The sequence below is a fragment of the Xiphophorus maculatus genome, chromosome 9, assembly GCF_002775205.1.
Source record: "Xiphophorus maculatus strain JP 163 A chromosome 9, X_maculatus-5.0-male, whole genome shotgun sequence".
Classification (NCBI taxonomy): Eukaryota; Metazoa; Chordata; class Actinopteri; order Cyprinodontiformes; family Poeciliidae; genus Xiphophorus; species Xiphophorus maculatus.
Window position 1 is genome coordinate 5,591,751 of NC_036451.1, and position 25,957 is coordinate 5,617,707.

At 37.0% G+C, this 25,957-nt stretch overlaps 1 protein-coding gene across 7 annotated transcripts in view; it reads left to right on the forward strand.

The window, feature by feature from the left end:
- LOC102231174 (casein kinase I) overlaps positions 1-25,957 on the forward strand; it is a 46,858-nt gene that overhangs the window by 12,189 nt on the left and 8,712 nt on the right. For 5 of the 7 annotated variants that reach the window (XM_023339542.1, XM_005803907.3, XM_014470556.2 and 2 more), the window contains exons 3-9: positions 9,591-9,660; positions 17,558-17,706; positions 19,957-20,191; positions 20,272-20,357; positions 22,942-23,026; positions 23,110-23,258; positions 23,356-23,439. In XM_023339542.1, coding sequence (XP_023195310.1) covers positions 9,591-9,660; positions 17,558-17,706; positions 19,957-20,191; positions 20,272-20,357; positions 22,942-23,026; positions 23,110-23,258; positions 23,356-23,439 — 858 coding nt within the window. The remainder of the gene's footprint in view (positions 1-9,590; positions 9,661-17,557; positions 17,707-19,956; positions 20,192-20,271; positions 20,358-22,941; positions 23,027-23,109; positions 23,259-23,355; positions 23,440-25,957) is intronic. The other 2 variants (XM_023339545.1, XM_014470557.2) reach the window with 1 other exon arrangement.

Sequence of the window (25,957 nt, forward strand, 5' to 3'; positions counted from 1 at the left end):
ACAGTGCAGGGTGTTTCTGTCAGAGGCTGATATTGGAGTGACTGTCTAGGGAGGACGAACAGAGCCCCACTGTGCATTGTGTGTCAGCCATGTCCATACACTGCAGCGTTTTACAGGGACTGAGAGTAATGAATTTATAGTCTGTCTGATTACCAAAAAAACAGATCATAAAACTAATATTTGTTGATGTACAGATGTGAAAATGTACATTTTTAGTTTTAATTTTTTTTTGTGAAAGATGGATATGAAGGAGACTTGCATTATGTGTTCAATATCAGTTAAATAAGGATGACAAAAGGACAACTTTTTTCACTAATTTTACTTGTTTACAATGGATTTAGACAACAATATACAATTACCCAAAAATGTACACAAAAACAAATGTAGGTTTGAAAATTCATAGAATAAAAAATAAAGAAATTATTATACAGTTATTGCTGTCAATTTTAACATGACAAATGCGTTACTACACAGGTTAGTTTCTCCATCAAAATCAAATAATTTAAAATATACCCCCAAATGTAAGATGCGTTTTGGCTGATATGTTTTTCTTCTGCAAAGTCAATAACAGTATTACTAAATACTTCAGCATGAAACAGCACAATTACTTTACTTAAGGTAGCAGTGGTGGACTTATGCAAACAAATTAATGATGAATTTTTTTGTTTTTATCATGTCTGTTGATAGAATGAAAACTTTGTCTGTATTGCTCATTGCTGAAAGAGTTATGATACCTTCAGCCACTAAAAGTGTTTCTCTAGACTTCTATTGACATTTATAGAAAATAGTTTTCTTTTTTAAGTTTTTTTTTTCCATTTCTTTTTCAACAATTCAAATATTAGCCATAAGCTGTTTTTTGTTGTGACAGAAGATCGCTGTTCCAGAGTTTAAATATTTTCCTGTCTGATTATTGACATTTTTTATTTTTCCAATCATGAATGCTTCAGTCCCTGCCTGCTTTTCATCATTACTTTGCCTTTTCAGCATTCAACTCTTAATAATATGTTATTAAGACATAACTCGTCTATGCGTTTGTTCTGCTTTAGCAACATTTTAATGTTAATTTCCTCAGTAACAACTTCCATACCAAAGAGTGCTGTTGACCATGCAGCCTGGTTAATGGTTAAATACAGTTCTGAAAAAACTGAACCCCATTGAAAACCTCCTGATTATTCCACCAAATACAAATAAATATATAAATAAATAAAAGAAATAAATAAATGATTTCTGAACTCTTCCTGAGTTAAAACATTAGTATTGTTGTTTCTAAATGAATATGAACTTGTTTTCTATGCATTATTTGGGGTCTGAAAGCACCGTATCTTTTTTTGTTATATTGACCATTTCTTATTTTCTGCAAATAAATACTAAATTTTTGCTTGTAATTTCACAGACATGTTGCCATTAGTTCATAGAATAAAAGAACAATGTTCATTTTACTCAAACATACACGTATAAAAAGTAAAATCTGAGAAACCAATCATTTTAAGTGGACTATTATTTTTTTCCAGAACAGTATGTAACATTTTTAGTTTGGGACTGACCCATAGACACAAACGTGATCATCCGTTACCATCAGCCAGATTCCCATTCATCTTTTAATATCAGAAATCTTTCATTAAAACCTTTCTCAGAAATGTGCAAAGGTTATGTTTCTGTTGGTAATTGTTTGCAGTGTATATTGAACATTAATGATGAATACCTCCTGTACCTGTTTTTATGTAATGGCTGAGTCACTAATGGAGAGGCATTTAAGCGAGATGGTTTCTCTGAGTGGAGTCACTCTCTGTGCCGGTCAGTCGTGATATTGGGATGGAAATCTGAGGTGTTGTGTCCAGCTCTCCTGTCTGCCTCCCACTGAAGCATGATAAGCAGCTCTGGTTGCAGTCTAGCTCAGCAGCTTACACAAGCTGGGCATGAGGCAGTTGTCGGAGAACTGTGAAGCCACAAAAGCCTTATCAGCATGTTTTTCTGGAATTAAAGTGACATTTTGACGATTTAAGGTCCTCCCTTAGCCCTCTCAGACCTTCGGGAGTGCATGCTGGGCAGACTGAATAAATCCTGGGATGTCAACAGCATGTAAAAAGCCTACCTTCAGTCAACTAGCTAATCCCCTAATTAATCAGTAGCCAGAAGCAACCCTGTTTGTTCACACAAACGCACATTGTTGTTTCTTTGAGAAGCTTTGGTTCTAAAACTTTCACCAGTGGTCTTGCTTGGAAAATTGTTGGAGCAGATAAATTGTGCAGCATCAAGCATGATGATGCGGTTTTGGTCAGAAATGCTTTAGTGTAAATTGTAACCTTACAAAATAAATGGGTTGGAAAATGGAGTAGGGTGTGTGCCTGCGAAGCACTGTGTGCTGTGTAATTGCACCTTCAAGGGTAACATCCTGGATGGATCACGGTGAAGCACTATTCACTTATTCCATTTGAACCTTTCCTGTCGGAGACACTGACATTGTTCATTATTTTAATTTAATATGAGAAACTATAGGTCACTCTATTTATTAGATCTAGGTGACGGAATGAGTTTCCACTTATGGCTCTTCAACCTGTGTTTAAAGCATTTTAATTGAAGAGGTAAACTAGAACCAAAATAACCGAGACAGTATTGGATGATTATAATTTGACAGAGGAGGAAAAAGAAGACCAGAACCACACCTCGGGCTATTTTTAACAGTTTTGAGATGTACATGTTTAGAAGGAGATTTAAAGATGTTAAGACTTTAAATGCTCTGTCACCAAACAGGATAAATGCATGTTTCCACTAGGAACAATTAGGGTTGTACTTCTTAGTTTATAGAGGATTTTTGGATGGATTTTGTTGAGGGGTAATGATGAGCATTTCAAATGTTTTTTTTGTTTTTTTTTTACATTTTACTCATAATCACATTTTAGGGTTTTAACTCAAGAATGTGTTCTTGCATTATTATGCCATTCCCATTATATTATTTAAAATGATCACAAAACAACAATATATCTGGGCCAATTTATCATCCAGAAAAATTTATTGTAACAGGACATTGGTGTGGTTCGCTTTCACACTGCTCTGTGTCATACCAACCAAACCCTTTGAAAAGCCAGTTCCTCTGCTCGCCTGTGGTGGCGCTGCACGAAGAACCACCAAAAGAAACAGCATGAAAACCTCAGAAGAAGACGAGAGTGCAACTTCCTTTGTCACAAAATGGATTTTCGTGGTTTTAGGATTTCTGTTTTGTCTTTGGTGAAACACTATGAACCATTTCTCTTGCTAGTGCATCTCATTTGGTTATATTAACCCAGAATTCCCTGCACTACAGTTAACTTCCTGTTTTTAGAGCAGTCTCTGGTCTGCTTGGGATACACATATGCATTTGAACCACACCAGAGTTCAGTTCAAATGAATCAACACCAAGGTTTGTAGCTGGACCAGTGTTTTCATTTTGGGTTCACATTGGAGTTTGATTATGTGTTCACACCTCCCCAAAATGAACCAGACTTTCCATGCAAACGTACTAGAGTTTGATTAAAGCGGACTGAACAGGGCTGGTGTGAATGCATCCTAAGAAGGAAAATATTGCTGCTTATGTTTATAGGTAACACTCTTTTGGGACACTTCTACTTATTCAGTGTTGATGAATGTTAGCGATGTTCTCTGACTTTGAGGTGATTATAATTCAGTTTCACTTAGCGAATGCTGTAAAATGACAAGTATGTGTCTAGAATACCAGGTTTTAATCCTGACTGCAAATATCTGGATGGAACAATGTATGTAAGGGAAATCATTTTTTATTTTTATTCACTCTGAAGCAACTCTGTATTAGACATAAAGTATAGCTGCTGTCTCAATAGCTGAAAATCATAATATTTTTATTTTCACACTGATAGTGACACACGTGTGCAGCGGTAGGAGTTACCACTCAGTGTTTGCTGATGTAATTGCCTTATTTTGTTTGGTACGCCCAGTCTTTGAGGGTAAATAAAAATTCAAGGCAAAAAATTTAAGAAAAAAAAAATTGGGGGCCTCAAAGTCGAATCGCAACATACCAGAGAAATGTCTATGTCATTACCAGCCTTTTTTAGGACCTACTAAATCGGTATTTATCAAGTACAGATTCAATGAGAACACAACAGCGTTTGTTGTTTTCATGCCACGCCTTGCTCCTCTGTTACTGGACAAAGGAGATGTGCCTCTTGGCTTCATGTGAGGGGAACTTCCCATGAATTTGTGTGGATGCCCAGGTACGTTTTATGTACATTTTGCTCTCGTCTTACAGTAGCCTTTCACTTCTTCATATTCTTATCAAAGTACTTGCGCCTTAGTTTTTTTTTCTTTCTCAATATATGTTGACAGATTTGTTGCACTAAAGTGTTTTTTTGGAGGGGGGGGTCAACTTCCTGGGTATAAACAAGCTTTCACTGTATGAGAACTTGAAGACAAAACAAGGAAATGCAGATTTTTTTTTTATTTTGTTTTAAAAAAACGTCTTGAAATCCATAACGTGCATTCAGAGTAGGTGACGATTGCAGCAGAAGGTGTTGCTGAAGTTCTGTTTAGTAAGAAAATGTCAATAATGTTCTTAAAGCTAAATCTCCATTCATCTAGGTTTATTACGCTTTTTAAACAATCATACAAGATCACAAATACAGCTGTCTTTATTATGCGTTTTCAAATAGCAATAGTAATTCCATTAAAATAATTTTTGACTGAAGAAATTTGTGCAAATAAGAAGATTTTCACAATAAAGCTGCTGAATATTAAAAGAAACCATTTTACTTTTGTCTGTGGTTCATCCCTCATGCTTCACCCAGCACTAAGTTTCGTTCCATCAGCAGTAAAAAATACCCCAAAAAACAAACTTTTTGTAATTTGTCTGTAAGATTATTCAGTCTGTGGCTTGAACACATAGTGCACACGGCATTCATATAGGTGTGCTTTTATGAGTGGAGATGATATTTAAGCAGTTTTCGAAAGCTTAAAAATGTTTTATTTCAAGTTAAACGCATAATATTTTCCTTACAGGCTTTTTTATGACTGGTTGGATGAAGTGCTGTGTCGGTACATCTGCTTTATTAATGCTAATTATTGTTTTGGCAGAATAAATAGCATCTAATGAAGAAATTGAGCAAGCTTGATACACAAAAGAGACAAACTGGACCATTCTGAAGTTTCAGTATGTCGAGCTAAAAGTTACCTTACTTAAATACTGCTACATTAGACACTTGTTTCTCTTTGTTGGCTCTGATCAGAGCCAATCAAAGGAAAATAACAACATGATTTAAATCTTTGGTCGATTGATAAGTACATCTCTAGGAATATCACAAATATTATCATAGTAACTAGGGTTGTAACAAAACCTCCAGCTCATAAATCAAGAAACGATGGCTTCCCAAAAAATTTACAAGACTTTTGATCATGGCTGCCAAACCAAAAACTCCTTAATTTGTGTATAAAATACATAAATCTAGGACTCGCAATATATTTATTTTGCCAGATGTGCTATAACACGACAGCAACTGGATGTCACGTCGCTGTAATTAGAAATGTTACACTCCATGGTGTAATTTTGGTGTAATTTACACTAAAATTACACCATGGAGTGTAATTTTAATGTAGAATTGGCTTTATAAATATGTGCCATTGAGTCTGGCGGCGATCATAAAACCCTCTATTAAAATTTGGGGCTATGCAACAACTACAAAAGTCCTGATTGAACCGTTATAGTTCAGTTCTGTGCAATCCCTCCAGTCCAAGATAATCACATTGGAGTTTGTTAGGCAGCTAATGGCTCCATCTCAGTATGTTAAATCTGAAACTGGAGATGTGCTGCACAGCAGCCAGCTGTTGCTCTCTGAAAACGCTTTCTCATTTATACCACAGACACCTCTGATCTTACAGACAGCGTCAATAAAGATACCTGCCGCCATTTTCAATTGTCTGGGATCATTCAGCAAAACTCTGCACACTGAAATAAGAGCTAATTAGCCCAAGAATAAATTAATCACACTGCAGGTTGTGAAATGGTTCAGCGTGAGCGAGCAAAGGTCAGCAGCTATTCTGGGCCGTATGCATAATGCTGGGTCTGTTCTTCTGGACGCGGCATACATATACACACTGTGTCACAAGTCACATCGGGTTCATAGATGATAACAACGCAGATATTTATTTATACATTGCATTAGATCATCCCAGCTGTCCATCTTGCTCCTACTGGCAAGCAGCATTCACTTTCTTTCCTCACCATGCCCTCATGTGTTACGATTTTTAATTTAAACATATTGAATTAATCATTTTAAATAAAACTCTTCATGTAGGACAGAGCGTTAGGGCCAGACTAACAAACTTTTAGTTTTTGAAATTACCAGAATATAGTCGTAATTTTATGTGCACTCCTACATGAAAAAGCATGTTACTGCTATGTTACACTTTTGCATAAGAAAATGCTAAATCTTTAAGCATGTATGCATCATATTATCAGTAGCAGGACTTTGAAACGTTTGTGGAAACAACTGTATTTTGAAGAAAGTACGACGCGGATTGAGCTGCTTATGCAGCCCCGGCACCAGACGAGTTTAACAGGGGGGGCATCGGCTTATTTTGGGGGGGCAAAATGAATCTATGTCGCAATAATAATATGACTTAAGTAAAAGAAAAAGGTACAGTACCTTCCAAAAAAGTTACTCAAGTGTAACAAGTACTACCCACTTTTGAACATAGATAACATCATACAGGCTACTTTTTAACAAGCTTAAGGTTCTGTACTGGTATTAGCTAGTCATCCTTTAGCTAACATTACCTGTATCCAACAGTTTTACTCAACTCAGTCGGTTAGTTTTGGGGAAAAAACTGTGCAAAGTTCTTTGCGTTTTGCTGGTTTGCTGCTATGATTCTAACACACACCTGTGCAGCTCTGCACAGCAGCAGCAGGTCTTCTTCGCTGCCACACAGATATAACCCAGCGCGAGCATCTTAGTGTTCATGTTGCGTTTAAAGGCGGCTCGGAAAAGCAGGTTACGACGTGTTAACAACGGATTAAACAGTTTTAACTGCTGAAAAAAAAATGACAAAAGGCACAGATATGGGAAGTGCGAAAGCCCCTACTGTATCAAATCGATATAGGAATAACAGAGAGTTGGCCACTTGTAGGTAAAAACATCGAGCAGCTTCCAGTCCGGGGGGGCATGGCTGACTCTGTGGGCGGGCAATGCCCGCCCATGCTGCCGGGCCTGTGCTCACGTCAAATGTTGATAACAGCTTTTTTCCTCCTTAAAACAACCTTTTCCATAATTTCGAGGAAGTTTATCCTTGCGTGTATTCTTATTTCTATTCAAGACTGTTCAGGTATGCACAAAGGAAGGTGAAGCTATAAATGATTTGTACCAAAGACTCAGAAAACTTAGTGATGAAAAACCCTGCCTCATCAGGCTCCTGCACCTCGGCCCTGGTCATTTACACAGCTACAGCTTAGCCCATCTGCTGGGAATAAAGATGACTCCTAAGTACATGAAGCTGCCATAAGCCTGTGTTTCCCATTGTAAGCTGTTTTAAAGGTTCCTGCAGCTTGCTGCCATCTGTTTTATTTTTTTTACCTCCTCTTTATTTATATATTTAGTATTTTCTGTCCCTGTTCTCTCTGCCGTGGCCTGATTTGTGTGAGACACACTCGTCTGTGTTCATGTGGGAGGTGGATGACGCTGCAGCAGTTCCCCACTCCACCTCCCAAACCAGTCACGTGTTTCACTCCCACAGGCCTCCACTCCTCTCTATTGCCTCTTGTCTTCCACTCAGTTTCGTCTTTGTTGTGTACATAGTTGCATTTATTCTCGCCGTGATGTCTCCTGCGCTGACCAAATGACCAGATAATAGAGAAATAATCCAATATCTTTTTATTTTTTTGTATTTTCCTGTAGTGTAAATATAGTTTTTGTGGAATCAACCCGGATTATCAGGAGAAATATGTGAAAGGCATTTTAGTTTTCTTTTTTTTTATAGACAAACATTTCTATTGAGTTTTTCTTCTAACACCATTTTCTGGTCTTGTTTAGCCCATTTTGACAGATTTTGATTTATTCCAAGTAAAAAAAGATGATTTCTTCTTTTACTTTCACTTTCTTTCAGCAGAAAGTGAAAGAGTTTCATTATTGTTCATAGTTTTGCATTAAGACATTTTTTATTAATTTAAGCTGAAAAAGTACATAAAATAACATGTTAGTTGATGAATTAACTGATGAAATATTGGAAGTTTTTAATTCTCCATCTGATGAATAAAGAACCAAAAAATGCTTCTTTTTTCAGTTTTTTGTTTACCAATTTGTATTTTAAAAGTTGATCAAGTCTCCAATCTTTAGCCAACTGGTTATTGATAGTTTTATCTAAAAACAAAAGATTAAAAATGGATTAATATTTAGCACTTTAATTACACATGTATCTCTGATTTCTTAATGGATACAACTGGCCATTTCTTAGACTCTCCTTATTCTCACCTTGCTGTGCCTTCATTTCATTTCATTTTGCCTTTTACTCTCCTTCTTTTGAATTTATGAGAAACCTTTTCTGTATTAGGGTGCTTTGCTTAATGACTAAAAGTCCAAACCCCATCTTTTCTGCCCTTTGTGTTATTTTTCCCCCTCTGTGTCTTCCTGCAACGTGATTAAAATAGGTTTAATCATCAGTTGACCTCGGCTGATGTGAGATTCTCGGGTGTGACGAACCGGGTTAAAAATAGAACAAAATTGTTCTGAGTGCCTTTATTTAAAACAACAATTATATCCTACAGCTAAAACTCCCTTAAAAATATAACATTGTAAAGAATATGATCCCTGTTTTCTTTTCTTCTTTGTCTGAGCTTTATAGAGCTACACAAAGTATCAATAGGCTGATATTAGCAGATGACTGGCTGCTTGTGTTTTCCACACCATAATTTTCTGTTTTTCACAACCAGAAATATCTTGAATGCAGCTGAATTTTTGTCAGAGAAAAGCATTTTTTCACATAGCTGGCTGGCAGTGTGTAGCTAGGAAAGCAGAAGATTTTTTCCCAACTTAACCAACTGGTATTGATGTTTTTTGGAGTCAAACATATGTTACATGTTGACATAATTTTATGGTATGTTGAAGGACATTTCAAGCATAAATGCTGTACGCTGCTCTAACCGAACTGTCGTTTGCCTGTTGAATCAATCAAGTTGAATATTGAAGATTAAGGCAGATTAAGGGCAAGGAATTAAGTTGATTGTGTTGGTTCTAACCTCGCTACGTTTGTCTGAAATGCCCTTGTCATCACCAAAGTGGGGTTAATCAGATTACATTTTAGGTTGTGAGGCTTCAGCTGGCAATATAATGAACAGTGGGACCTGGTGGCTTCAATATCAGCCATGTCATCACAAAAGCTGCTGTGTAGCAGCTTAAAACACTTTGCATCCAACCTCATCCCTCACAGTCAACTTAAGCAAAAGAGTGTTCAATCATCTCTTTCCAAGAGCATAGCTTCGATTAACAAATATATAATAATGAAATTAATAAAATGAAATGGAAATTTTTAAGTTGACCGATGGGATTTGATTTATTATCTGCTGTGTATTTATCATTTCTTTGTTTTTTTTCTTTTAGGAACCCATAAAGTCCAGGGCGCCACAGCTCCATTTGGAGTACAGATTTTACAAACAGTTGGGAAATTCAGGTAAGAGAAATTCAGCCTCACCACAACAGATCAATACTTTAACTATCAATCAATCAAATCAATCAAATTTTATTTGTATAGCACATTTCAGCAGCAAGGCATTTCAAAGTGCTTTACATCATATCAAACACAGAAACACAATGCAACATAGAGTCAACAATCAAAACACGACATTAAGTCAAGTTCCATCAATAAATTTGTAATTGATTACGTTTCAAATACAATACTAAACAGGTGGGTTTTTAGTCTAGATTTAAAGGAAGTCAGTGTTTCAGCTGTTCTACAGTTTTCTGGAAGTTTGTTCCAGAAAGGAGTATTTTGGTTGCTGTGTTTTTTATTTGGACATTTAAAATATCTTCCAGTTCCAGTGTTTATTTCTTATTTGTCTTTGAGAGGGCGTACTTGAATTATTATCCCATTGTCAATATATTACTGGAAAATGGTCTCAAAACAGTAATATTATTGCTTATCATAATAATTTTGGAGCCATTTATTTAGAAAAATTTGGCGTAAATTTTTATATACAGTGTCATTTAACTGGTTTAGTTATATAATTAGTGACAATATATTGTCTAACATGTACCTTTAAACCTGTTTCTTATTTAGCTTAGTCTTTCTCAATAAACCAACTTGCTGACAGGCGTAATTTAAATTATATCACACAGCTATATGATAATGCACTTATCTAATCTGTGTTGTTATTCCTTTATATCAAAGTTTTTTTGTTTTTTTATTAGAATTGTATTGGAATTTAGCTTATAAATGTTGCAATTAAAGCTATATGGGTTTATAAACTCATGCTGAGAGATTGTAAGAGCACGGTTTTATTAGTGTGCGAAGGTTTATCTTTTAAGTGATTCTCCCACATTAAGTGTGTGTCCTGTGGTCAAATTTAGTGCCACGTGCGAGAGCCTTGGCTCCTTGCACCAAAGCAAAAGCCCTCCAGTGTTGATAAGGAGTTGGGGCATTAGGGTAGTCCTTGACTATTTATAGCTGGGCCTCTAGAAGCATTCAAGCCACTATGGTGTCTACTTGGATAGCTTCCTCAGTCTCAGTATCCTCTGCCTCTGTGATTAACTGTATCCTGCCTGCAAACGCTCACCACTGTCAAGCTACAGAAGGTTCTTTTTGTACAGCTTCATCTTTCATTCTGACATGTCAGCTAATCTTAATCCGTGTTTACCAAAGGATACACAACACAGTCCCTCTGCTCGTCACGTTCAGTGTCATTACCATGGATATGGGTTTCTGTTTTCCTCTGGTTTGCTAATCAAAAACTTACAGAGCTGAAACAATTAATCTGATAAATCTTGACGAATCAGTTAGTGAAATTATCGTCAAATCATTTTGTAACCGAAACGACTGTAAAACATCACACTTTCTGGAAGAACACACTCGAAGGAGTAATTAAGCCAAATATGTACAAAAAATACATATATTTTGCATTTAATATACAAAAATACCTTGTTCATCTGTAAATAAGTTGTGCCCAGATCTCCTTAGGTGGAGTAGTTTTTGCTATGCAAAAAAATTCTATTAAGCACTTTTGCTATTCAATTCTTAATCAATTAATCATAAAAAAAAAATCAACAGATCAGCTCTTTGTTGATGTTCAGCCAAACAGACAGGGCCGATCTTTTCACATGTTGATATCAGAAGTAACTTAACTGTGAATTATTACTTTTTTGCATATTTAATCTATTTCTAATATTGCATAAAAAAGATTTAAGTGGTTTAATGAAAAATATGCACAATGTGCCATTTTATTTGATTTATTGCCAGATTAACTGATAGATTAATCAGTTACTTAAATAGTTAATTGCAGCCATACAACCTAGGATTTCAATTTGTTTGGAGTTTTATGTAGAGTAAGACAAAATATGTAAAAACAGAAAGAAAGCTGGAAACAGACATTTTTTTACCTTAACTACAAAAAAGATCCACTTTTATTCATATTTCTGGATGTATTTTATCAATCAACCTGCTGAATTTTAAATAGGACCTTGGGCCTGTTCTGAAAAATAATTTTAGCTTTACCTCATTTCATGTCCCCAGGTCACGGGGTCAGCGGTGCAAATTAAATCTGCTAAAAGATGTTGCTCCTATCTGGCCATCCTCACCTAAATTATGAGATAACGGCAGTGTCCGAATACCATGAATGAGTCCTGAAACTTTCATTCAGAGCAGATCCTGTTTCAGTTAACTACCACATTATCCTTCCAGCCTTAATGGGTCCATTAGAAGCTGAAGCCCACCACTGAATAATAAAGCCTTCCCATATTTGACATCAATCAAACATATATAACCACAGATATGTAACTGTAAGAGTCTAATCAACCACTACACAGCACAGATGCAGTATCTATTACCAAATACAAGTTGCAAATAAAAACAGCCAATTCTAAAAGAAAGTTTCAGTCTTCAGTGTTAGTTTAGTCACAAACATGCAAAAACAGACTCAACAGCTGGGTTGTGTTTAGAGCAAGGCAGAATTAAGAGTGTGCAGATAAGCCCCTGCTGGCATTAAGAGCTGAGTAGTTCACACTATGACATATCGGAGGCTCTTGGCCTAGGCAGGACGAGCAGGGTCACATGTCCCCATTTAGCCAAGTTGACAACATAAGTAGATTTATCGCCTAGATTTCTGCCATGCTACACAGTCAAGCTACACTTCCTCCTATCACACAAAATAAATATAAATATTGGAACTGAGTGCCAAACCCTGCTGTGTGAACGTAGCGCTAATGCAGGTTATATCTCTATTGTAGAACGTTTTGCTTTATTTAAATTTTTATGTGTGTGCCTTTTTGTCTTCTTTTTGCCTGTGATTTAGCTGCTGCTGTTCCCTCTTTAAACTGCCTCTGGTCGTTCATAAATCACAAATTAAGGCAATCATGTTCCATGTTTTTCATCTTGACCACCAACGAATCCACAGCTGTAAAAACCTCAGTGATTGATTCAGTCTCAGAGCTCTTAAGTGAGCCCTGTTGAAGCAAATTGATGCATGTCCTATTGTCATACTAGAGTGAAGGTGTGTTCAACCTGAAGTCATCTGGTTTTTTCATGGCTGCATCAAACTCTGTACATAGCCTGACCTTCATATTGTATTCATATTCGAGTAAGAGTGGTGGGTCATCTTCAACCCCCTTAATCCTATCAGAAGTCTTAGCTAAAAGCTATTGTATTTATCTATTTATTTATTTATTGAGTTGTCTGGATCTAGTGGTCTTTTATTGGATAGTAATTTGACAGGAAAAAGGCTGGGGAGGAAAGGGGAAGATGTGCAGCGAACAGCATGTGATCAGATGCTGCTCAATCCCATCGCAATAAGCAATAAATCAGTTACTTGCATGATCAATTAAAATGAGCTCAATAATTTTCATTTGTGTGATTTTTATTTATTTATTTTTTTTCTCTAGTCTCTTTCTACCAAAGACTGGATGATTAAAAGCTTCAGTATGGTTCATTGGTCTCATCTTGCCTCTATTTATTAGTCGTTTCGGTTGTTTTTGTCTATTTGTTTTGGTTATTTCAGTTCCAGTGTTAATTGTACTTTATAAATCAATGTTTCCTGACCTTTGAGAGGTTGTACTTGCATCATTATTACCTAAAAATTGGCTTAAAACAACAATATTATTTGTTTATCGCAATACCTTGTGTGACAATTTATCGAGCATCAAAATTCATGGTGACGGGCTTATTGTCATCAGTTAATGTACAGGTGACACATCAATAATTCCTTCTATGTTTTTATGCATGCTGTTTAGTTTCAGGATTCGGCTTAATTAGATGATGCAGAACAGTTTTCATATTGGAGTGAGTAGGAAAACAAACAGCAGCAGTATCTAAATATGAGTGTGAATGAAGAATATTAAAGAATATTGTCTCGTAATGCAACAAGTGAATTTATGTAGAAAAAGTGCATGAGGGAATATGAACTAAACCTGCAAATTAATAGTTTCAGTTAAATCTATTTGTGTCTCTATCAGCAAAATCTTTGCTGTAACTCTGTGGTTTGGAGTTTAGATTGATGTGAATGTGTTTTATTTAAAGTAAAGTTGTTTCGGCCATTTTTGATTTGTGAAAACACTCAAACTCTGAAAGAAAACCTGCAAAAAACGAAGCAGAATTAATTAATAGATAACCAATATTTAAATTTATGTAAATAGCTAGAAAACAAGGCATAGATTGAAAAGTGCAGGTAAAAGCACATGCTTTTCATTCCTTCACTTTTTATACATATTCTAAAACAAAATCTCCAATGAGATGTGGAGTCTGTAGACAAACACCTGAAAGGAAAATAATTAGATTTAATTGTAATAATTGTATCTTTTTTGAATAGTTTTCAGCGTCACACCTTTTTGTTTTTTTAGTTGTAGTTGTCTCTAGCATTTCCTGCTCCATTCTTAGTATGTGCCAGCGTAAATGCTGATCAAATTTCAACCTTGTGAGAACATCTTCACAGCATTAGACCTAATGGACATCACCTCTCCTCTTCAGCCTTTTCTTTCTTCCGTCCATAAATCTTCTGTATGCTCTCTCCCTCTCTTCTTCCATTCTCCTCTCCTCCTCTTTCCTCATCGGTTCCCGTCATTGTAGAGCAACATTGTCTTCTGCCACCATGATGCAGTCTTGCCTCTGACCGTCGCCTGAGAAGACCCGCCTGCAGAAACAATGGGCTGGATTGTTTCAAATTGTCAAGACAGCAGGGGTCAGAGTGTCACTGGCGCTGAGAACATTTCCCACAATGCTGAACAAATGTAGTGTACATGATGGTCTGGAACTGAACTATAGGGATTTATACAAACACAGATATATGTAATTTTACTGTTGATGGTGTTTTTTGGTTTTATTTCTTTGTAGCTTCTATTGGCAACATAAAGATGGATTTGTGAATAAGAAACTTGCATTGCGCAGCATTTAGCTGCGGTAAATTCCTGACTGCGAGCGCCAGCGTCAGAAGAAGATTATAGTGCACTCCATGCTCTTCTGTGGTGATGGCTGTGTTTTGAATGCCCTCTAGATTTGGGCCAGGCTTTGATGAGTCAGCCTCCCTGTGATCTCTTGTCACAGTCTCATCTGTCGTGGACATTATAATCAGGAAAATCCTAGAGGCTAGTGTGCAGACAGGTGTGCGACCATGCAAGGATAGATAAGGGAATGTTTGTGTCATTTTTCATCCATGCATGCAAAGTGGAGCTGCTGTTGTTGAGGAATGCAGAGGTCAATCTGACGCTAAAAAGCTGGAGAGAAACACTGCTCAGCCTGTCGCAGTCATTTATCATTCATCTGGGAAATTGAATGATAATGGATGTCTCTTTGAATGTTGTTTATATTGTTGTACCAGCGCCAATTAAGGTTTTCCTGATCAATATTTTCTTTAGTTCTAACTCACCGATTCTGATTTTGACAAAAATATGTTTGTATTTTCAGTGAAAGAGTTGAACTAAACTTGATAATCAATGGATTTAGTAGCTGATGCCAACAAAAAATAAATGATTAAAACAATTATCCATAGAAGAAACACGGTGGCGGCTTTGATCCAAAATGGCCGACTTCCTGTTGGGTTTGGACCAGGGCTCCAAGAGACTCTGGACAAGATACAAATGTGTAGATAATGAAAGATCTCTACCTGGATTTTATTTCATTATTCTTATGTAAAAGCAGATGCTGCTGGAAGATGCATTTATAGATTGAAAATGGTGGAAATTCTTAGTTTTGATGCATTTAATTAGTAGAAAACATAAACCATCTGAGTTTTTTTTTTAATTACTTGATTCTGTGGACTAAAGAAAATTGTCTGATTCCGATCTTTGGCTGCTGGGTTGGTTCAGCTCTGGTATTGATGTGTTTAACCTCTGCTAATTGCAGCTTATTGTTAAAGGGCAGTGGTTATTGTGGTTATGTATTTTCCAGACATTTTATAGCACAGTCAAGTAACTGTTACCTTCAGTTGTTCTGAAAATGCTGTATATCAAAAAATGACTTAAAAGAAATGTACCTTCACATCACAGTCATATCTGACACATTGAAATTAGTCTCTGTCTCTTTAAGAAACTCTTTTCGACACATTTCAACCGTTTTTAGTGTTGTAGTTTGTATGATTCGCTCAGCAGTTCCAACAGGTGTTCGCTTATTGTTGCTGCCGCTAGGCTGGAGGCGCTCCTATGAGGCTGTGGACTGAAGCTCCAAGGCAGAGCTTTGGGTAAATAAACGGTGAGCAAGTGTTTAGGCACCCCTAAGTGGTTGCCATGGAGATTGAAGGATTTATCAAACTTGTATGAACATTCTAGGTATGTTTTTGATGAAGGAATAACTTTATAACGTGACATAAAGTTCAAAAAGCTCAAGTTTGCATGATGCCCCTTCGACTAATAACTCTATTTAGGAAGTAAAGTTTATTTATGAAGCACGTTTCAGAGAAACAGAAGTCACAAAGTGCTGTGCAACATAAATCACAGTTAGCTTGACTGGAAGAAGGGTAGAGGACATGCAGTAAAGGAGCCAGGAATCGAACCTGGGGCTGCAAAGTCGAGGTCTGAAGACTCTGTTTATGGTTCACTTCCTCTACCACTGATCCACCTGGTGCCCCAATCACATTTAAAGCATACAAAATATAAAAAGCACAATAAAATCATGTCATAAAAGCCTAGAAGAACAAAGCGCTTTTTGTTTGGTTTTTAAAAAATGCTGCAGAGTCATCAAAACGAAGCTGTAGCGGCAAACTGTCCCACAGCTTTAGAAATGAAACATGCAGCTCCCAAAGACAATAAAACGAAATTGGAGGAATCTCTTTTGAAATAAATGCTCCTTCGTAATTTATTTGTTTTTAATTAGCACTGTACCTTCCAAGTCTTTGATAACAGAGAAATGTTTATTGGTGTTAAAATGTTTATTGGCCTAACGAGTGGAACCCGGCGGTGTGACTTTTACAAAGTTTTTTTCCACCATCTGATAGTGGATTGTGTAAAATGTCTGTATTTCTTGCTTTCCTTGCCCACTGTGTCTTTCTTGAGTGCTTGTGAAATAAGACTGTTATTCTTCACAGATTTCTGCACGTTGTGTTGTTGTTGAAACCAGTAGATGGTGGGAAGTAGTTGTAGATCATGCATAACAGACTACCTTTTTTCTTTTCTTTCCACACCACATATGTTTCCATGTATATCTTACATTCTGTCTCCTCTTGTTCTCTCATAAGAACGCACTATAGAGTTTTGCCACACCTTAGTTTTCAATTAGCTGTACTGTTGTTTGGTCCGTCCACATTCCTCAGAGGTTTTGTACACAACCAGGTGTGGCTTCTGTTGCAGGTGACACCGTGCTTCTTACGTTTCCTGTTGCTTTTGTAGTCACATTTCCCATTATCCTGCTTCTTAGGAAAAGCTACGTCTGCTTTGGACAAACCAGTTGAGGAGTGAGCTGTCGTGTACGTTTTGTAGTTTCAGCTAGTCCAGCCTTTCTTGTCAACACTCTAGCGCGATAAATCACCTTCCTCATACCTAGCTTTGTGTTGCAGTATTGTGTACAACATGGTCATGTTTTGAGAATGGGAAGTTTTTATGCTCTAAATGGAAGTGGCAGTGAGTTGACATTTGCTGCAGTTTCGGTTTGTCTGGTTCAGCATAGAAAGTTGAAAAATGTTACTGATCAAAGGTCAACTCACTTCAGTAATTTACTTGTTATTTACACACCAATTTTGCTGTTAAAAAAATGGCGAGTTTTGTATTGTTCATAGCTGATACTATAATTTTATTTTTCTGTAAACTAACCCCACACCTCAAACACAGACTGATTTGTTGTTATCTTTTACAGGTAATTAAAAAATAATAATTTCTTATATCCAGTCTGCTTCATATCTTGAAAATGATCTGACAAAAACCTGTTTGTGTCTCCACAGAGGGAATTCCTCAGGTGTACTACTTTGGCCCATGCGGGAAATACAACGCCATGGTTCTGGAGCTGCTGGGGCCCAGTTTAGAGGATTTGTTTGACCTGTGCGACCGCACCTTCTCCCTCAAAACCGTCCTCATGATAGCCATACAGCTGGTAAGACCTGAGCGAGAACAGTCCTGTAGACTGGGTTTGATTAGGGACTGAAATCGCAACATTTGTTACATTTTCAGCTGGTGCGGTTCACTTTCACACTGCTATAAGTCAAACAAACCAAACCAATTGAAAAACCTGTTCCCCCACTTGCCTGTTTGCGCGCTTCACCAAGAACAACTGAAGAAACGACATCAAAATCTCTGAAGAAACGTTGAGCGCAACTTTCTTCTTAACAAAATGTAAAGAAGTAGAGTGGTATCATATTTTAGGGGTTGTAGGATTTCTCTTTTGTTTTTGGAAAAAGACCATGAGCCATTTCTCCCGCTAGTGCTAGACTTGCCTGTTGATTTTGGATATATTTACCCAGAATGCCCTGTGCTGTAGTCCACTTCCTGCTTTTTGAGCGATCTCTGATTCTCTTGGCATCCCACATGCATTCAAAAAGCGCCAGAGTTCATTTAAACCGAACTCATATTGAGGTTTTTAGGCGGACCAAAGTTCGCTTTTTGTGGTCCAATTTTTTTCAGAGTTCGATTACGTGTTCACACCTCCCCAAACAAAATGGATCTTCTTCTAGCCAAACGAAATAGTTTGATAAAAGTGGACTAAACGTGACTGTAAGTTGATTTTGTGAATATATTGTAGGAAATTTTCAGAAAGTCTCCCTATGAATAAAGCCAAGTCTGTTTATTCTTTATCTCTCTGTGCTTTCTACCACATCACCGTTGCATGAATTGCTCAGGCCTGTTTTACTCCATTACGTTTCATCGTGGTTGCAGGTTTACAGCTGCACAATGTTGCACAATATCACTGTACGCAATAAGCATATTGTGAAGACCCTACTGGACTGCAATAAATGTTACATATTTATTTAAGTGCCATAAATTTAGGTTTTTGATGTCTGTAACATATTTGTCTTACATGCAGCATAAAAAGGTTTTAGATTGTAAAAAAAAAGTAGGAAACTACAAATCTGTCTCTTCAATGTCAAAACAGCAATACTAACACACACACACACACACACACACGCACGCACACACACACACACACACACACACACACACACACACACACACACACACACACACACACACACACACACACACACACACACGACCCAATAATGCAGACGAGCTATTAAAGCAACCTGGTCTTACTTAACACTTTAGCAGAGCCACAGGCTGATCATCTTCATGCTACGTTGCATCGATGCAGTAAGTCATGCAAATGGAGCCATGACCACATATTCAGTGCAGATACTTCACCCTGCATGAATATATTTATCAGTATTTGGGAGTATTTTTGTATTAAAAACACTTATTTTAATGATTTTACGTGACATTTACTGTAGATTTTCTAAGAAACTAATCTGTGAGTTTTCATGTGCTGTGTGCCGTATTTATCAAAATTAATTGGAAATAAAACTTTAAATTATAGTTGAGCTTTACTTTTTAAAACTGAATGAGGGCTTACATTTTCAATCCTATTAAGTTTTTTAAAGAAACACCTGCCTGGAACAAAAAAAAGTTATTATTTAATTAATTAAAATAGTTAGGACTGTATTTCTAAAAGTCACATTGTTGTTTCTTTTTTTTATTGTTTTGTTCAGGAGATCCTGAAATATTTATGTGCAACAGCACACCTTTTATCTTCTTGAATGTACACAAATAGCTGTGGACTTGTTGTTCCAGTGCATAAACACCACTCATTCATCATTTACCAGACTGCAGTTACCTTAATGGATGTTAAAGTGCAAAAGACAGTATGATGAAATATTTATTATATTTATTCAGCTGTAACTTGCCAGGACAAGTGCCAAATGCTGAGGACAATATAGATTAAAAGGATAAGTGGATTTCACTTATAAAATTGGACTATGAGTCCAATCCAATAAAGGGGATTCTGATGGTTCGCAGTTTGTTTGAGGTGAAACCTAAAATGCTGTTAAAGTTTGTTCTTACAACTCTCAGGAATGACCCTTTTTTAGTTACATTTTTGGTTTACTCTGTAAAATTTATAGTGCTCATTGAAATGTTGTAAAAACAATATTAGGATATTAATTTGCTTAACATTTAAAAATCTGGTTTTATATATCTTTGCTTTGTCGTATTACACCTGCCTTTGTTGCTGTGGGTTGGTTGTGACAACACGATGAACAAAAACCAAACTAGTTAAAACTCCTTAAGGCTGCTTGTTTTGAAACTGGCTGAAATTCAGAGGCTAATTTTCCCCGCCGATTTCCTTGACTAGATAACGCGGATGGAGTACGTGCACACCAAGAGTCTGATCTACAGAGATGTGAAGCCCGAGAACTTCCTCGTCGGGAGGCCCGGTAGCAAGAGGCAGCACACCATCCACATCATCGACTTTGGTCTGGCCAAAGAGTATATAGACCCCGAGACCAAAAAACACATCCCCTACCGGGAGCACAAGAGTCTGACAGGGACAGCGCGCTACATGAGCATCAACACACACCTGGGAAAAGGTAAGCCTCCTTAAATAAACTACAGCTTAATAAAAAAATAAAAAAAATATTTAATGTGGTTTGTTTTGTTTTTGTTTTAGAGCAAAGCAGAAGAGATGATTTAGAGGCTCTGGGCCACATGTTTATGTACTTCCTCCGAGGTAGCCTTCCTTGGCAGGGCCTGAAGGTAAAGAATCATGAAATTTTGCCTAAATTACGTAACTGAGTCACTTAGTAGACAGATGCATCATACAGAGTCTATGACTGAATCTAACAATTATTTTAGTTATCTGTTTGGATGATTAATCAATTAATCAGACAAGAAATTAGGCACATTCTGAAGATTTTTTATTTAACCACTTATTACAGAAATTAGAGATAGAGAGTTTTTTCTTTTCTAAAAGGTAACAATATATATATATATAGTATTGGTAAATATTGGTTATCGGCCATAACAGCAATATCAGTGTTAGATATCAGTATTGCATCCCTAACAGAAATGTATTAAAAATCCAAATAAACAAATAATTCAGTTCCTTTTGTTGAATAAGAAAAACATTTTATTGACTAAAATGCAGTAATTCCTTCAGAGTATGCTTCATCATAATTGGCAAAAAATGGCATCAGAAGGTCAAATGTTTACAATAAACATCGATTGGAAATCCCGATTTAGTTTGAGTTCTCATCCAGGCACCACTGCTAGTTTTAATTCACAATCAGAACATTTTCTACATTGTACATTTTTCAATTATGTGATGTTTTGTAATAAAATAAAATCAAAGTAATATTGAATATTGCACTTTTGTGTTAATTTTAAGATACATTGAGGAAAATTATTTTAATCTTTTACTATATTGTCTTTAATTAAAAAACAAAAACAATTTCTACATTGTTTTATATTTGAATTGCAATGAGGATTTTCTCTAAAACCATGATTCAATATATGTGTATATATATATATGTATAGAGAGAGAGAGACCTTTTAGATTTTCAGCAATTATTTAGATCCCAATAATTCAGGTAAATATTTACTGTGTAAAACAGATGAAAAGGTTTGGTTTTGAATTAACAAATGAACTCAAAACTACCTACATATTGAATTTATAAATTCAATATTTCTCTGTTTAATTTCCCTTTTTTCATATGAGCAGAAAATCACTACCTGATTTTTGGTAAATATATTGGAGCTTAAATAAAAAGCTGCTGAAACACTACAGGAATAGTTAAAAAAAACAAATACTGATGCTCTCTAAAGATAGACCCAACAATCTCCTCACTACAGACTTGAATGATAAAACATTTCCTCTAAATGTTTGAATTGAATATTGTTGGCAGAGCTGGTCTGAACCATTGCAATCTTCACAGGTTGATTCTTTTCCCCCCCCCCCCGCAGAGTCATGACTCATCTAATTTAGTTTTGTTGCATAATCACACACAAACTTCCCCACTTGATGTATGCTTTAATCGGTAAAAGAGCCTCAGGCGTCATGAAGGGCCAGCAACAGAAACGCCTCAGCAGCAGGTTTCTAGCAGGCGGCAGACATGCTTTGCTTTCTGAAGGCATCAGTATCAAAGAATGGCGGAGAAGAAAAGACATGTGAACAGTTGCTGTGTGGGTGGGAGTTCTTGGTGGATGAATGTGAGGGATGTAGTGTGGGGGATGTCGCATGGCTCAGGCCAGAACAATTCTCTGCTGTTTAAAGATTCAGACGTGATGGAAATGAAGTGACTCGATTCCTGACGCCGAGAGTTCCTACAGCCGGGAATGTCCGAGGTTTACAGGGCCGAGTAACGGGAACGATACAGATTTATACTTAAATACATCCGCCAACCAGCTATCTGCTCATCCATCCATCCGTCTATCTGTTCATCCATCCATCTGTTCATCCATGTGTTTATCCTTACATTTAATATTCCTTCCATCCATCCATTCATTTATCCAACCGTTTGTTCGAACATCTGTTTATCCTTACATTTAATTTTCCGTCCGTCCGTCCATCCAACCAACCATCAGTTTGCTTTTTCATCCATCCATCATCCATCCATCCAGCCATATGCTTGTCCGTCCGTCTGTTTAGTCATCTATCAATCTGCTTGTTCATCACCATTCGTGCGTCCGTCTCTCCTTTCATCCATACATGATGAAAGGAGTTACATCTGTTTGTTTATCTGTCCGTCCATCCGTCTGACAAACCCTCTGACTATTTTTCCCATCCATCCACTCACATTTTGGCTTTATGCTTTATTTGTCCATTTATTCTTTTATTCATCCTTTTTCTATCCATCCTCCTTTGGTTCTTCCTTGCATCCACCTGTTAATCCATCTTTCATAATTCAGCCCATTTTTTTTCATCCTCTCCATCCCTCCCTTCAGTTCACAGTTTACAGGTTTTGGAGGCTCTATGTTAAAATTGAATATAAAATTGTCCCTCAAGCATAAAGTATTAAATAATAAATTAAATGTTGGAGAAGTATTTAATTATAGCGTTGTGTATTTTGAAATCACCACTGCTGGAAGCGAAACTGTTTCAGTGACGTATTAAGAAATCGTTTCTAAATCTAAAGTGCCGTGTCAGATTTATGCAAACGAGGCTTAAGTGCTATAAATATCACTGGGAAAACCAGAGGAGTTTTCATCAGCCATGAAGCCGAGAGCCCAGGATTAAACAAATTTGATCATTGTATCTGTTTATTTTTAAACCACACAGCTTCTTCATATGTTTAAGTTTTTATGATTTAAATAATGAAATTAAAACTTCTCTTCACTCAAGGCTGACACTTTGAAGGAGCGATACCAGAAGATCGGAGACACCAAACGAGCAACCCCGATCGAAGTGCTTTGTGAGAGCTTCCCTGGTCAGTCGGAGCACCCTGCATCTCACTCACCACTTCCTGTTCTGCTGCGTTCTCATTGGCTGCTGCTTTGTGTTTTGTAACAGAAGAGATGGCCACCTACCTGCGCTACGTGAGGAGGCTGGACTTCTTTGAGAAGCCAGATTACGATTACCTACGGAAGCTCTTCACCGATCTGTTCGACAGGAACAGCTACGTCTTCGACTACGAGTACGACTGGGTCGGCAAATCTCTTGTGAGTGCCTCATCTCCCCGCTTTCTGTCCCTCTGCCATCAGAGCAGAAGAAAGAGCCTGGATTTGATCCCTGATGTGCCTTTTCTGTTCCCTGCAGCCCACACCGATCGGCCCTATCCCCAGTGACACACCGCTGCCCCCCAGCAGCAGAGACAAAGCACAACAGCAGACCAAAAACCAGGTGAGACCCTCAGCTTCCAGCTCCTCATCCAGCCCACCTACTTGAATGGTCCTAATTCCACACTGGATCACTTCTGTAGTGCGATTAAACAAGCAGCTTCCTGGAGAACAAGGCTGGGTTTGATTTGTTTTCAGAGTTCTTATCAGACAGGAAGAAATGAGATAACTAAATGCTGAAATGGAAAAAATGTAGATATGCCCAGTCATGAGGGAAAGAAAGCATCATTTATGGCTTCCCATGCGGTGCCTTGCAGAAGTATTTATACCTCCTGAACCTTTCCATGATTTGTCAGGTCACAGCCTCAGCATTATGTGGTAAAGCTGCATGGATGCACTAATTACAGCTTTTTGGGTGTCGTTTCTCACGTCGCTCATCTAAAGATCTAAATTGGGCTCATCCAAAAAGGATGGAAGGTGTCGGTGAACAGCGATTTCCAGCACAGATTCAACAGTTTCTCAGTTGGATGAAGGCCTAGACTTTGACTAAGCAACTCAAATATGTGAATATGAAGGTTCCTGCTCCTTTAGTGTTTCAAAACACCTGAGTCAAATGAAGCTTCAGCTGCAGATTATTTTAGCAATGGAGTACTCCATAGATTATTCTGACAATTAACTGATTGTTTTGATGATTAATTGATTGTTCTGATGATTAATCGGTTATTCTGACAATTTATTTGACAATTATTCAATTAATCAGTTGGAAAAAAATGGCACATTATGCATATTTCTCATTTAACCACTTAAGCTTTTTTATGCCATAATAAAAATACATAACAAATGAAAATACACATAAGATTAACATTTTATTGCCTAAAATGCAGTGACAGCATTCCTTTAGTGAACAATTGATCATTTGTAGCAAAGGATGCATCTACAGCTACAAAAACACATCAATGTAAAAAATTGAACCCACAGTAGTATTGTGGTGTAGGACTAATCTGATTTTTTTTTTTTGATTAACTGATTAATAATTGGATTTCAAAATGTGTTTAAAATTTTATCCTTTTTTTTTTTTTTTTTTACGTAATTTGAATCAGGTGAAGCTAAAACTTCCACTTGAGGAGGTCGGGATAAAACAAATTTACAGATCAAGAAGTTTTTTCTTTTTCATCTTAAATGCAAAATTTTATATTCTTTTTACAATATTGGTTTAATTATTGATCTGAGGTTGTTCTTTCAGCAAAAGACTTATTTTTTGAGCCAATCGATTAACAATTGATTGTTAAATTAGTCGATGACTATTTAATTATTTGATTAGTCACAATTAATCTTTTTAATTGTTTGAGCCCTAGAATCAAATAATTAGATCATGTGCAGGACTGTGGAGAACCTGACTGCATGCAGGTGAGCTCATTTAGCCTTAGGATTCGGGTTTCAGGGTTCATCTGAAAGTTGCAGGACTTCTCTGCCCTCCAGGCCTGGATGTGACACCCTGGATTAAACCATTCCTTTTGTAACTCCAGCTGCATCTTTAGGGTTTATATTCTGCTAGAGCAGTGAAGCTTCACCCCAGATTAAAGTCTTTTTCTGCCTCCAAGCTAAAAGGTAAAAAGTTTTATATTTGGTCTTGGAGAATCTCCCAAGACGTTCAAGTCGCTTTTTTCATCAGTGGCTTTCTTTCTTGACAATTTTTCCAGAGACCAGGTTTGTAGAGTCCTGGACAGATTATTGTCCAGCAGAGCTGTGGATCTCTGTAGCTCCTCCAGAGTCACCATGAGCCTGTTGGTTTCTTCTCTTAGTGATTCTCTCTGTCTGCCCTGCCAACTTAGCTAGACAGCCGTACTTACACTATGGGTGTCCAAACTTTTTGTAATGTGGGCCAAAACTCAGTTTGAAAGTAAAATTTAGATTTTGTTTTTTTCTTTTTTCAAGAATGTTTTCTTTTTATCTGTACTAATGAAATGAATTAAGTCAGATTTCCGTACAAAAGGGAGCTGTAGGTTATTGCAGATATAAAACATAAAATCTAGCAACTTTGTCTTTTTTAAGAGACACAAGAAACTGCCAAGTATGATTCCAATCTGTTTATTTCTAATATGTTTGAATTTTTTGTCTTTATTTAAAGCACCACCAATTGCATTGTTTAACTCAATTTACCACCAAAATTTTCATCATTGTCCTATTTATTATCAACTTGAAGTAAAAACACAAAAAAGTCATGGTTGATAAAAGGGCTCTTTCATTTTAAAAAAACTCAACTTCATCTATCTTTTTTTGTCTGCATTAATCTCCAACCTCTAGTTGGAAAATCGAATTTGTGATATTTTTCTAGGGCCACACAAAATCACATTGAAGGCCACAGATATGGGTTAGGGTTAGGGGTCAAAGTCGTCTCTACTTTCTGAGGCGGCTGAGGTCATTCAATATCTCCCGGACTTTGCTCAGGATGTTTTATGACTCTGTGGTTGCCAGTGCCATCCTGTATGCTGTGGTGACCTCGGGCAGCAGGCTGAAGGTGGAGGACACCAACAGACTGAACAAACTGATCCGGAAGGCCAGTAACGTTGTTGGAGTGGAGC